This window comes from Plecotus auritus, assembly GCF_963455305.1.
Source record: "Plecotus auritus genome assembly, chromosome: 4".
Classification (NCBI taxonomy): domain Eukaryota; kingdom Metazoa; phylum Chordata; class Mammalia; order Chiroptera; family Vespertilionidae; genus Plecotus; species Plecotus auritus.
Window position 1 is genome coordinate 108,039,758 of NC_137775.1, and position 14,162 is coordinate 108,053,919.

Consider the following 14,162-nt stretch of genomic DNA (forward strand, 5'->3'; position numbering starts at 1 on the left):
GCGCAGGACCGGCGCAGGGGTCGCAGCTCGGATGCCGAGCTCTCTGCAACCCGAGTTATAACTTTCTCTCTATAGCTTTCCTGAGCTGCCATCTGCTTAGGCCTCCTGGCTCACACTCCCCGCGCGGCCGTGGACAGGTAAGTTCCCGGTTGTGTCAGGTGGAAATGCACCAGATAGAATCTAGCTGTAAAGTTGTACGGGATTTAAACAAGGAGCACTCAGCACAAGGCCTGGAGCGTGGAAATATTGCCAGGTGTAATGATACCTCCCGTGCCCTAGGGGCGCTGCGTCACGTCCACAGAAAGGTACCTGTCCCAGTGGGGTTCAAAGCCAAGTTAACAGACCTGGAAACCCTGCTCTTCCCGCACACCTGCGTTTGGAATGTGTCTTTGAAGGATGGCACTCACTTTATTTTAGAGTATTTTTTAATGCTGTCACTGAGCTATTATGTACGGTGCCCTCAAAATGTATACACACACTTTGAATAATTATAAAGGCGGTGTTTATGAAAATAGATTTCATTTTCAAAATGGAGCTATCCACTGTTAAAGTGTGCATGCATATTTTGGGGACACCTGTATGTGTGTAAAACTTCAAGCAGCACAAGAGAGAAAAGAAACTTGTAGGAAGAGTGGCCCCTCCTGCCTGGGGCCCTGCCCCGCGGGCCCCCCCCCCCCCCCCCCCCCCGCCTCACTGTTACAGATTCACTGAGCACCTGCTAAGGCGCTTGTTGTGCCTGCAGGTTGGCATTGCTTGTGGGTTCCCTCTCCTCGACCTGAGTGGGGTCTGGGGGAGTCCTGCTCAGCGCCTTGCTGATAATGGCAGCCTCTGTCTGGGGCGTGGCCACCTTAGCCCCTGAGACCTACCTCCCATCAGCCATGCCTGCATCCCACAGCCCTTGTCAAGCCTACGATCTGATCATTTCAGAAGGAAGCACACAGGTACATTAACCAGGCCTCCCTCCCCAGTCAGCACACCTGAGCCAAACACCTGAGCAGGAAGCTCTCCCAGACCGCCCTGCCCAGGTGCCCCTCACAGGCCAGCGATGTGGGAGGCCAGGGGCTGGGAACCGAGGCAGGTGAAGGTCAGTGCCAGGTGCTCTCTGAGGGACAGAGTGCTGAGAACGTCTCCCACCTATTACTGGACCCCAAAAGACGTCGGGGTCATGCCTGTTTTCCCAAAGACCCCATGGTCAGGGAGGAGGTGGAAGAAGTGTGCCGAGCAGCAGTGACATTGCTCTCGAAAGAGCTGGGCTGTGAGTTGGAGCTGATGCCAGGAGGAGGCCGGGTGGGATCTCAGGTGGGTGGGGTCTTTAACGACGGCCCAGACACAGGCCATTCTAGAGCCCTGGCTGGTGTTTGGTGAGCGTGTGTGTTGCCTAGAGGGTGGCTGGCGGGACCTGCCAACCTGCTGTCATCTACGCGGGGACGGCAGCCCCCATTCCACACGCCAGGGACACGGCGCCCCACTGTTGTGTGTGGCTGCTGCTTGGCCTTGCTTATCGCACAGGGTGGAGGTGGAGGGGGGAGGGGAGGTCTAATGGGGCTTAAGCACAGTCCATGTGCAGGACCGAACTATCATAATTAGTAGAAAAATGCGGCTTGTCTGTGGGACGCTCCTGCTCACGCCTACGGCCACGCCAGGTGTCGGCAGTGCAAGGCCGTACGCCATCCACACTGTCGTTCCTTCTCAGGGCAAGGGCGGTCCCTCCAATCACAGCCCAGAGCATTGCACTGTACCTGCAGGCTGTAGTTGGCCTTCGCCTTGATCAGCTGTGTGATGAGCTCTGCTGTGTGCTGGAAGTGGATTTTTTCTGTGGGAAAGAAAAGAGGAAAGTGTTTGTCTAAACCCGGCACACCAGCAGGGGTGCTGCTCTCATCATTCACAGGAGGGACTCCTCGGTGCTCACCATCGGCCGTCGCGTGGATGATCAGAAACTGCTGCCCTTCCAGTGCCGACACCCGGTGGGCCACCTTGGTCATCTGCACGCAGGGCGAGGGGACAGTTAGTGGCCAGCGGTGTGTGTGTGTGGGGGAGACCCTGAGGATTAAGGGCCAGGCTCGGAAACCGGGTCCGGGACGGGGCTTTCTGTCCGCGGTGAAAACACAGCACCTCAGGGAGCCTCCCTTCCCTCTCGTGCACCCCTCGGATGGAGACAGGGATGGAGACAGGGATGGAGGATGCTGGCCCCTCCCCTCGGATGGAGACAGGGAAGGAGGAGTGCTGGCCGCACCCCTGGGATGGAGACCAATGGAAACAGGGATGGAGACAGGGATGGTGGAGCGCTGGACGCACCCCTCAGATGGAGACAGGGATGGAGACAGGGATGGAGGAGTGCTGGCTCAGGGGAGGTGACATTGGGGGCCAGCAGGGGGCTCAGTTCTGTTGTCCTTGCTAGAGGTTCAACCTCAGGCCCTGCCCTGCCCTGCAGCCCAAGCCTGGCCTCTGGCTGCGCCTGGTGAAGGAGGGCCGTGTGCCGTCCCCACTGTCACTGAGCGGCCGTGGCGGCAGGAGTTCCCTGTCCCCGGAACCAGCCTTGGGTGCAGGAGCCAGGCATGTGCACCCAACACCTAAGGACCATGGACAGATCCTCCATCAAAGACTCTCCCACTTTTTCCTATCCCCTAAGTTCCAGAGTCAAAAATGACAACCACCGAGGGGTCACAGTCACCTCCTTTCACAGAATGTACAAGGGGGGTGGACGGTCCTCCCGATGGGAGGAGAGGACCGTAGGCTGGAGGGAGCACGGGTTCGGGTTGGGCCGGGGGGTGGGAGGGGAGGGAGAGAGGAACTGAGAGAAGAGGGGAGGAATTCATCAACGTCCCCGTGTGGCCAAGTGGCGCTGTGCAGGGCCTACCTCATACGCTCTGTTGTCGAGTCCGTAGAGTCCCAAGTACCGCTCAGAAAATGCTGACGCTGGTGGGTAGGAGCAGAGGAAGAGAGGGTCACCCCCTGCCCGGAGCCTGGATGGGGCCCTGGTGGGGCAGGCTCACCTCCTCTTCCTGGCAAACGTTTGTCTTAAAAAACCAAACTCGACCTCTTGGATCTTTTTATTTATTTTTATTCTTCTGGAGCTTTTATTCTATTGTTTAAATCTTTATTGTTGAAAGCATCGTATGTGGACCTTATATGGAAATCGAGTGGTACCGTAGTGACGTTTAAGCATGCTGGGGTTGAGGTGGCGTCAGGCAGGATGGTGACAGCCTAATGATGTGGTGCCTAGTGAGTGTGACTCCCAAGCCAGTCCAGCCCCGGACACAGGACAGGACAGCGCCCATTCCCAGCGGGGTGCACTCGCGTCTGGTCTCGGCCTGTCTGCTCTGTTCCGAATGCTGGCCCGACCCAGGCTCCATCAGCCAAGCGCCCCGAAGAGCATCCACAGGTTTCGGGACGCCCTCGGTCAGCAGCAGAGACCACGCCCCGCCACGGGCACAGGGACGGGCCAGGTGCGGAGGCTGCACTGGTGGGTCGGATCGGGCACATGTGAAGCGGTGTGATTACAAATCTGAAGAGGCCTCGCTGAGTCTGAGATGCTAAAACATGCCCCACGTATTCCCGTGGGAAAGCAACGTGAAGATTAACATGGAACCGAGAGCTCTCGGGTGATGGCAGGTGGACATCCGCATGAGAACTTTGTTGGGGCTGCTGGATGCACCGAGGTGTCTGGGCCTCTGTGGGTCCGAGGGTGTGGCGTGGGCACGGGGAGGGTGCCGCATGGGCGCTTTAGAAAGGGGGTTAATGCCACAAAGCCATTCACATTCAGAGGAAAGGGCTGGCTGGCTTGAGCAGGGAGAAGGGAGGGAGCCTTAACCCCTGAAACTGGCACAGGGCCACACCTGTGCCCAGGCAGCGGTCTGGCTCCCACACCTGGGAGGTCTGCTCTCCGTCTGGTCCCCACAGCGAGTTATCCTGACACCCATCCCTGGTCTCTGGCTCCTGCCAGCGACAAAGCCCCTCTCTCTAGGGACAGGTGCTGGCTCGGTGCCTACACTGCCCGGAGGAAGGCGGGCAGAGGGTAGAGCGGAGCTGAGCCCTCAGGGCTGCACTACTCATACCTGCAGCCGTCGGCGCCTCCCGTCTGCCCACCAGATCCCCGGGAACAGAGCCCACGTGGAGCCCCGCCCTGAGGCCGGGAGCAGAGGCAGAGCAGCGTGAGGGTCTCAGCACCCCCCTCTTGCCTGCTCACCCGGGTTTCCTGCTCCCACTGCGGCCAGGGTGAGAACCAGGGCTGGTCGCGTGGCTTACGGCACCAGGACAAGGGGTGTGAGCCTCCTGCCTCTGAGCTTTGCCATGAGCCCTACAACTCGTGTAGCTTATGATCCACGGTGGGTGCCCGAGGCGGGGGCTGGCGGGGTGCGGAGCTGAAGGGGAGGCGGTGGGGTCATGGGAGGGGGTTGGTGGTGTGGGTGGCAAAAGCATTACCGTAGAGCTTGAAGTCCGTTATTGGAGAGAGAGCAGAGCCGCAGGTGAACATCTGACCCTGGTTTTCTCCCTTCGCTGGGAGGATGTAAGTGCTCAGGTAGCCACCGTAGTCCTGGGGAGAGAAGGACAGTTAAGTGGGGGTAAATGTCCGTAACTCAGCCATGAAAACACTCAGACATATGGCCACTCAAGCAACCATTTTCATGTAACTGCTTAGAAAAAAATCTCAACTTCAAATATTTCTCAGGGCCTGGCCGGCATGGCTCAGTGGTTGAGCATTGACCTACGAACCAGAAGGTCATGGTTCGGTTCCCAATCAGGGCACATGCCTGGGTTGTGGGCTCGATCCCCAGTAGGGGGTGTGCAGGAGGCAGCTGATCAATGATTCTCTCTCATCACTGATGTTTCTATCTCTCTCTCCCTCTCGCTTCCTCTCTAATATCAATAAAAATCTTTAAAAAATTTTTTCCAGGGAGGTAAAAAATGAAAGGCAAATGCTTGCCATCTAAATATGACATGATGCAAGGCTTGGCCCCTTTGGGGCCTGAGTGTCAAGTGCTATGAAGGTGACGTGGGTGGGGGTGTGGTGTAGGTTACGGAGGGCTGTGTGGGCGCAGGGCTGTGATCGGCTCCTTCCCATCAGAGCATCTTTTACCGTGTTTCTTACCATCTCCTTGTCTACAGGTAAAGCCAATCCACTCTGATTTTCTGTGGTTCTGAGGGAGGGCCGACCAGGACTGGGGTCTAAGGGTGGCCATGAAATAGACATCCACATGTGTCCTGCACAGGGGTCATTCCTTAAGTTCTGATATTGTCCTTGCCTTGGGGTTGACATGAAAGACCCTGGCTTCCATGTGTGCCTCCCAGAGACAGCAAAACGGGACACTACTACCTGCCCGGCGCCTACAGACTCCTGGCTCAGATGTGCTCTGGTCTCCCAGACCCAGAGGGAGGGGCACAGATGTGATGTTCTGATGAGCAAAGGTTGGAGGGAGACCAAGGCCAAGAGAACCAGGGCATGAGGAGAACTGTTAAAGCTGCGTGTGCATGAGTGTGTGAGCGTGTGTTTATATATGAGTGTGTATGAGTTTGCATGTAAGTGGGTGTGTGTTTGCATGTATGTATGTGTATGAATGTATGTGAACATATGTTTGTAGATGAATGTGTGAGTGTGCATGAGTGTGTGTGTGTATGAATGTACATGAGCATGTATTTGTATATGAGTGTGTGAGTGTGTGTACAAGTGTGTGTTTCTGTAAGTGTGTGTATGTGTGAGTGTGCATGGGCATGTGTTTGTGTATGAGTGTGAATGTGTATGAGTATGCATGTGAATGTGATTGTGAACGTATGTGTGTGTGAGTGTGTGTGGCTATGTGAGTGTGTGTGGCTATGTGAGTGTGTGTGGCTATGTGTGTGTGAGTGTATGTGGGTGTGTGTTTGTGTATGAGTGTGTGATTGTGAGTGTATGAGTATGTGTGGTTGTGAACGTGTGTGAGTGTGTATGGTTGTGTTTGTATGACTGTGTCAGTGTGTGTGTGTGTGTGTGTGAGCAAATGGGTACTGGTGTGGGAGGGTGGGTTTTGAGAACCCACATTCCTGCTGGAGACTGTATGAAGCCCATGCCCTGCCCACCTCCCCACAGAATGCACAGTTGATGGCCTGAATGTGTAAGCTTGTCATCTCTATATATAAAAGGCTAATATGCTAAGTGTCCATTCAGGTAATGACATCACGTAGCAACACCCGGCTTCCTCTCCCTAGCGAATAGCCTCCTTGCAGTTTCTTCAGCCCAGGAACACAACTTGCTTTATTATCAGGGGCAAACATTTCACACTATAACCAAATGTCTGTGAAGCATTTTCACGTGCCTCATCTCATTTGATCCTCACAGAAGTCCTAGAATAGGTACATAGGAGATGCAGTGGAATCCTATTTTCTTTCATTAGCTGGAAAACGGAGATTTAGAAAGCTTAGAAACTTGATCCGACTGAAAAGAAGTAAGAAATGGTGGACCTTGAAAATGACTTCAGGTTTTCTCACTGCTCAGAATATAGTCAGACACTGCTGCAGTTAAATATTTCACCCTTTGTTCTCCCTGAGTGATCTACAATAATAATCTGCTTCATGTTGATATTTACTGCTGTGTTGCTGACAATTACCCAAAAGAGAAGTTGGGGTGCTTCACTGGGCTGGAAAAAGTTCAGCTACATCAGAAAGCAGGTCTAATTAAGCAAGTTTATTCTATATCTATAAAAAGCTAATTTGACTCATGCATGTGCCATACATATAAAGCTCTCGCTGGCGCCAAGTGCACGCGTGTGTTTCTATCTGCATTGTTAATCATGAATTTGGTTGACACTTCTATTATAGAGAAAGGGCGAATAGTGATATTAAAGTATTTCTTCTGATTAATTTCCGTTCAATATGCAGGAATTTGTGCACGGGCCACTAGTATTATATATAACAGTGTTCCTTCAATGGGGGAGGAATATCTTGTCTGATGACAGCAGATCTTTTTGGTTTCTGCCAAATACCAAGCATTGTCAGTGGAACCTATGTCCTCAAGCCATTCTGCAGTTCATTCTTAACAAGCACAGCTGCCCCCAGTGCTGGGAGGCCCTGGCAGGGGGGACGGCCCTCCCTGCCAGGGGCAGACCCTCTGGAGACAGCTCTGCCATGTCTTACAGAACTCTCACCTCGTGACCCGCCTGGGTATTTACCCAAAGGAGTTGCAAAGTATGTTCACACAAAACCGGCACACAGCTGCTTACAGCAGCCTTTTTGTAATTGCTAACCAGGATGCCTTCAGCAGGTAAATGACGGATCCATCCTGACCGTGGACTGTTGCTCACACTGAAAAGAAATGAGCTATGGCGCCCTGAAAGGACAGGGAGAAACCCAAAACACGCTCTCCTCAGCCTGCTTGGAGCAGCACTGCCCTGCTTCTCAGGGCTGTAAGAACTCACGTGGCTTTTGGATCTTCATTGGATTATAATTAGCGAGATAAGCCAGTCAGAGAAAGACAAGCGTCACATGACCTCACTCACATGTGGAATCTAATGAACAACATAAACTGATGAACAAAAATAGACCCAGAGACATGGGAGCATGGAACAGAGTGTGGAATCTCAGAGGGAAGGCGGGGGAGGTGATCAAACAAAGACCTTGCCTGCATATACGCATGGCCTATGGACACAGACAATAGGGTGCTGAAGGCCTGGGATGGGGGGCAGGGGACGGGCTGGGAGAGATCAATGGGGGATAAAGGGGACATATGTAATACTTTCAACAATAAAGATTAAAAAAATAAAACAGATTGTAATTTTAATATAGTGAGTCCCCCACATTGCTGGTGGAGAGATGATGCATGTTTGTTCTCTGGCGTGGCTGAAGTTTGATACCCTTTTCAAGTCTAGTCGAGAGCAAGAACATGGCGGCTGGTGCCCAAGGCAATGGCTGGCGCAGCAGCCAGCGGATGACATTCCAGAAGAGGCACAGCCTCACACAGGACGAGTGGGTGCAGCACAGAGGATTTCAGGGCCATGAAACCCCTCCAGGTCATCGCACATCTATCCTGACCCATAGCATGAACAGCACCGGGCGTGAGCCCCCATGCGGACCGTGGGCTTCGGGCGACATGACGTGTGGGTGGAGGTCCACCAAGGAATAAGGTTCCACCTCGGGGTGGGGGTGCTGACAGTGGGGGGGTCTCTGCACCTTACTCCCAATTTAGCTGTGAGCTGAGAACTGCTTCAGAAGACAAAGCCCGCGGAGTGAGTTTTTCCCAGAGAGCCCCATGGCCCACCAGGATCTGCCAAGAGCAGCATCCCACGGGGTGGTCTGTCCACAAGCCAGAGCCCACAGATCCCGGTGGCAGTGACCCCTCCCTGCTCCCAGGACCCCAGAGAGCCCCCAGCGCCACCCTCACGTGTACAGAAGTGCTCACACAGCTCCAGACCCGAGACGTTCCGATGTACCTGACCCAGGCCTGGGGGTGGGGTGTGCAAGTCCCCGTCCTGAATATCAGGGGTGATCAGGCAAAGGACAGCGCAGCTCACCTGCCCGAACACAGCCACGCGCGTCCTGTCAATGTACTGCTCCTTCAGCATCGTCCTGCGGAGCCGAGAGGAGGAGGGTTAGTCACAACGTGGTGGTGCCGGCGTCACCAGGCCCAGGGCGTGCCTCTGGCCGTCACCCGCGTGGCAGTCTGTGCATGTGCCACCGCGAGGTACCTTGCGAGGCCTCTGGAGGGTGTCCAGGTCCCTGAGCTTGCCGGAGCCCTGAGTGCAGAGCCGCCAGGCCCGGGGGCTCCAGGCCCCAGAGGTCCCTGCCCTCCTGTGTCACCTTCACTCAGACCATGTGACTCCCAACCACCCCAACGCTGGGAGGGGCTCCAGGGTCACCAGGGTCAAAGGGGGCTCCAGCTCTGTGTGCAGGGCTGGGGGTCAGGGAGCTGGGCTCCCCGCACCTGAGGCATCCTCTGTCCCCAGCTCCTGGCAGGGGGTCCCTGCCTTGTGCTTCCTTTAGTCACTGCTCCTCAAATTACAATTTGAGTGTTTCTAGCATCCTCCTAGTCCGCTTGCCCCTCCTGCCCCTCCACGGCCCCTGCCTGTGCCCAGCATGACCCCAGCCTTTGCTCCCAAAACGTTCTGTTTGGAATGGGCATCCCCATTACCTGCTGGCAAAGCCCTGCCCGTCCTTGGGGTGAGGGCTGGCCCCCAGGAGCCCGTCCACTGCCTCCTCTGTCTGACCCAGCTTGTGTGCCCACGCCAGCTGTTCCCATGACCGCCCCCTTCCCTTGCTCAGTGGCTGGGCCTGTGAAGGGACTTTGCGCTTGTCACCTGAGGAGGACAGTGCCACGTGGGCCCCAGGACAAAAGCAGGAGGGGGAGGATGATGGGGGGACCGTGGGATGATCGGGAGCTGGGTGCTGGCCTGGCCTTGTGGTTTCTTAAACAAATGAAAGGGCTCTCTCTCTGACACATGAAAGCACAGACCTGAACCCTACACAGAGCTTAGCAGAGTTTTCTTGGACTGCACCTTTTAGGCCTCAGCTTCCTGAAAGCCTGCATGCATATGGTGGCCGTGGGTCTGCGGTGGCCATGGGGTGTGGTGGCCGTGGGGTGTGGCCGTGAGTGTGCGGTGGCTGTGTGGTGTCCGTGGGTGTGCGGTGTCCGTGGGTGTGCGGTGGCCGTGGGTGTGCGGTGGCTGTGTGGTGTCCGTGGGTGTGCGGTGTCCGTGGGTGTGCGGTGGCCGTGGGTGTGCGGTGGCTGTGTGGTGTCCGTGGGTGTGCGGTGTCCGTGGGTGTGCGGTGGCCGTGGGTGTGCGGTGGCTGTGCGGTGGCCGTGGGTGTGCGGTGGCCGTGGGTGTGCGGTGGCTGTGTGGTGGCCGTGGGTGTGCGGTGGCTGTGGGTGTGTGGTGGCCGTGGGTGTGCGGTGGCTGTGTGGTGGCCGTGGGTGTGCGGTGGCTGTGGGTGTGCGGTGGCCGTGTGTGTGCGGTGGCCGTGGGTGTGCGGTGGCTGTGGGTGTGCGGTGGCCGTGTGTGTGCGGTGGCCGTGGGTGTGCGGTGGCTGTGGGTGTGTGGTGGCCGTGGGTGTGTGGTGGCCATGGGTGTGTGGTGGCTGTGGGTGTGTGGTGGCTGTGGGTGTGTGGTGGCTGTGGGTGTGTGGTGGCTGTGGGTGTGCGGTGGCTGTGGGTGTGCGGTGGCCGTGGGTGTGTGGTGGCCGTGGGTGTGCGGTGGCTGTGGGTGTGTGGTGGCTGTGGGTGTGTGGTGGCCATGGGTGTGCGGTGGCTGTGGGTGTGTGGTGGCTGTGGGTGTGCGGTGGCTGTGGGTGTGCGGTGGCCGTGTGTGTGCGGTGGCCGTGGGTGTGCGGTGGCTGTGGGTGTGTGGTGGCTGTGGGTGTGTGGTGGCCATGGGTGTGTGGTGGCTGTGGGTGTGCGGTGGCTGTGGGTGTGTGGTGGCCGTGGGTGTGTGGTGGCTGTGGGGTGACCGTGGGTGTGTGGTGGCTGTGGGGTGGCCGTGGGTGTGTGGTAGCCGTGGGTGTGTGGTGGCTGTGTGGTGGCCGTGGGTGTGTGGTGGCCGTGGGTATGCCGTGGCCATGGGTGTGTGGTAGCTGTGGGTGTGCGGTGGCTGTGTGGTGGCCGTGAGTGTTCAGTGGCTGTGTGGTGGCCGTGGGTGTGTGGTGGCTATGGGTGTGCAGTGGCCGTGGGTATGCGGTGGCCGTGGGTGTGCGGTGGCTGTGGGTGTGTGGTGGCTGTGTGGTGGCCGTGGCCATGTGCTCCTGTTCCTGTGAGCTGTGGGAGTGGGGCACTCGACTCTATTGACTGCTTTTCTGGAGCAGGTTCTGCTTTGTTTTTGGACAGATGGCAGATCAATTCCTTATTTTTAGAAAACATTGTGTGTGAAATGCCTGTTGCCCCTGTCCCCGAGGCAGAGGGGACCAGCTTACATGGCCACACGGCCACGTGGCCAGAGGACATCGTGTCCCTTGGTGACCGCAGAGGCCCCTGTGCTCCATGGGGGTCCGGGGGCGGTCAGACAGGAGGAGGCAGTGGTGGGGCAGAAAGGCACAAAGGAGGAGGGATAGTGAGTCAGGGAAACTGCTGTCAACCCTTCAGGGCAAGCCCCACGGCTACTGACGAAAGTCCACTGTCATTGCTCGCCTAGCCTGAGGCATCTTCTGTGGTGGACACTGCTGGCCGCTGGCCCGGCACCCACCCGCTCATCCTCCTTCCCGCAGCCCAGCCCAGGCCCACAGTGGACCTGCTCCCTCAGGACAACTGCCTGCATGTCCCAGCAGGTTCTGGGTTCTAGAGGGGGCAGGAGATGTAGGGAGTGCTGTATTGGGTGCTTCTGGGAGCTCCTCCCTTCCTTTCTGGAAGTTTCTAGAAGTGGTTCCCTTCTTAGCCTGCTGATGGTGGATGGAGAAGCACGCAATGGCGTGCTCCTGGCAGCCATCCTGTGCACGTGAGGACAACCAGCCCAGGCTGGGGGTGCTGTGGTCAGCTGAGTGGAGACGCCAAGGGCCTGGGTCTTTGGCAGCATTGTGAGGTCCTGGATCCAGCAGCCCTGAGGCTGGCCACCCTCTGGGCTCGCAGAGCCAACACCCTTCCTTACGTTGTGTGTGTGTGTGTGTGTGTGTGTGTGTGTGTGTGTTAATGTCCTTGCACCTTCGTGGACCATGGGGTCTGCAGAAATTTCTCCCTCCTCTGGGCCTGTCTGACACACACAGGGCTCTGAACATGCCGCCCAGCGCCCACTACCCGCCACTACCTGGGGAGAGCGGCATCCGTCCCCCACTGGCCGTTTTAAAGTCACTGACTTGGTGCACACCATGGCCATCCACCCTTTTAAAACGAGGGAGGAAGTGTTTTGCAAAGGCAGTGAAGTGAAATCGTTTAAGCTTGAAAGCACACAGGGCATGCTGGCGGGGGGCGGGGGGTGGGAGGGGAGGGCAAGCCGCACGCTCAGTCCTTCAGTCGCTCAGGCCTCGGTTCCAGGCCCTTCGCACCATCCACCAGCACACTCAGCGCATCCCCGCCAAGGCCACTGTTTGGGTCTGTGTTGTTTGTGTGTTCCTGCCCTTCTTGTCACTCTGAGCACATGAGTCTGTGGCTGTGGCTGTGTGGGCTCTCAGTGGTCTGTCTGCTGGCACTGCCACCCCCGCACCAGACATCTGTGAAAGTGCTTCCTACCCTGTGAGCCGGGCCGCAGCAGCTAGCACAGGGCCCGATGTCCTTTCCTCGTGGGCAGCAACCAACTCAGTCGTGACTGCGAGTGCTTATGCCTGGTGCTGAGCAGCCCCCGCTCTGTGACACTCGCGGGGCCTGCTGATGCCGGGCTGGTGCATGGGGGAACGACTAGGAAACCTGCCAGGTTCTCTGATCGGCCACCTGGCGTGCCTGGGCGCTGTCCTCAGTCATGGGGCACCTGCTGTGTGGACCCACCCTCGCTCACGTGCTCTCTCTTCTCCTTGTGAGGGGCGCAGAGATGGGTGTGGACACGGGCGAGGGCTCGGCCTCTGCACCGGGTTTTATTATTAAACCTCCAACGAGCTGGCTGCATGAGAGCCGTGAGTGTGGGAGGGCTCTGCTCGCCGATGAGCTCACTGGGACTATGCTGCCTGCAACTCGTGTGCGTGGACCAGAAAGACAGCAGAGGCCGGGAGGAAATGCACCCCCCGCCCCCTTCCGCGCGAGGGCTCACCGCACGGCCTCCAGCTGGTCCCTGTCCTCCAGCAGGCCCAGCCTCCGCCGCACCTCGTGCAGGAGCTTGGTGCCCTGGAAGCCGCTGCCCCGGCCGTCACACTTGAGCACCATGGCGCCGTGGCTGCTCACCAGCACCGTCTCCCAGGTCACCGCAAACTTCTCGGCCACGCTCTGGCTGCCCGGGGCGCCGTCCCTGCAGAAGACGGCAGGCATCGGGGTTCTCACCTGAAGGGCCGCGACCCCTGCACCACACACCCCTCCACGCCCCAGTTTGGTCTTCCAGGTGGGTGAATGGGTGGCATCGTCTCCACCCCTGGGTGATGATGAACGTGCGTGTGGAGGCACTCGGAGCACAGGCACCGGCTGGGAGTCATCGAAGGGCCTTGGTGTGGGATGAAGACGCCCTCCGCCCGGTGGCCTTGCCTGTGTGCCTCAGCGTCCCGCCAGGCCCGAGGGACAAGGACAGGCTTGCTGCTTTAGCGGAACCCCTGGTCTGAAGAGAGTCTCTCTTCGGTAACTTGGAAGACACAGTGCCCTCGCCCACTGGTGCCATTGCGTTTGCGCCTTCGACAGAGCCAGGCAGCCCGCTCCCTGGGAGGCAGAGTCCCCAGCGCTCACTGAGCCCGTCTTCCTGCCCCCACGCGGGGACACCACCTGCTGGCAGATGGCACCGAGGCCCGGCATTCACACCACAGAGACGCCGGGCTGCAAACAGGCCCTTCCAAATGGGGACCTGCAAGTTTAGCAACTCCCCGTGCACGCGTGGGCATGGGCGTGGGTGTGGGCATAGGCGTGTGTGGCTCCTAAATCGCTCTCTTTGGTGGGGGCAGGTGAGCGGGTGGGAGGCCAGGGGCAGCGGCAGGTGTTGGCGCCACCCTGAGAGCAGCCAGTGCCGTCACTGCCACCGGGGCTTTCTGCCAGGGATGGAGGGAGGGCAGGCGGGGTGTGCAGTGTGTGCTGTGTGTTTCTGTGTTTCTATGTGCTATGTAGTGTGTGTCTGGGTATACGTGTGTGGTGTGTGGTGGTATGTGCAGTGTATCTGTGTATATATGTGTGGTGTGTGTGTTGTATATTTCTGTGTGGTGTGTGGTATGTGGTGTGTGCCTGTGTATATGTGGGTGGTCTGTGTTGTGTATATGTGTGGTATGTGCTGTGTGGTGTGTGTCTGTGTATATGTGTATGGTATGTGGTGTGTATATGTGTGCTGTGTGGTGTGTGTCTGTGTATGTGTGTGTGGTGTGTGTCTGTGTATATGTGTGCGATGTGTGGTGTGTATATATGTGGTGTGTGGTGTGTGGTGTGTGTCTGTGTGTGGTGTGTATATATGTGGTGTGTGGTGTGTGTCTGTGTATATGTGTGCAGTGTGTGGTGTGTATATGTGTGGTGTGTGTCTGTGTATGTGTGTGTGGTGTGTGCTGTGTATATGTGTGTGCTGTGTATATGTGTGTGCTGTGTATATGTGTGCTGTGTGCTGTGTATCTGTGTATCTGTGTATATGTGTGGTGTGTGTCTATGTGTGTGCTGTATATATGTG

At 57.4% G+C, this 14,162-nt stretch overlaps 1 protein-coding gene across 7 annotated transcripts in view; it reads right to left on the reverse strand.

Annotated features, from left to right (window-relative positions):
• The window catches only part of DPP6 (dipeptidyl peptidase like 6), a 684,077-nt gene that overhangs the window by 1,180 nt on the left and 668,735 nt on the right, over window positions 1-14,162 (reverse strand). For all 7 annotated transcript variants that reach the window (XM_080664796.1, XM_080664799.1, XM_080664800.1 and 4 more), the window contains exons 20-25: window positions 12,627-12,821; window positions 8,481-8,535; window positions 4,423-4,534; window positions 2,858-2,916; window positions 1,910-1,982; window positions 1,740-1,813 (exon numbers count right to left, since the gene is read on the reverse strand). In XM_080664796.1, coding sequence (XP_080520922.1) covers window positions 1,740-1,813; window positions 1,910-1,982; window positions 2,858-2,916; window positions 4,423-4,534; window positions 8,481-8,535; window positions 12,627-12,821 — 568 coding nt within the window. The remainder of the gene's footprint in view (window positions 1-1,739; window positions 1,814-1,909; window positions 1,983-2,857; window positions 2,917-4,422; window positions 4,535-8,480; window positions 8,536-12,626; window positions 12,822-14,162) is intronic.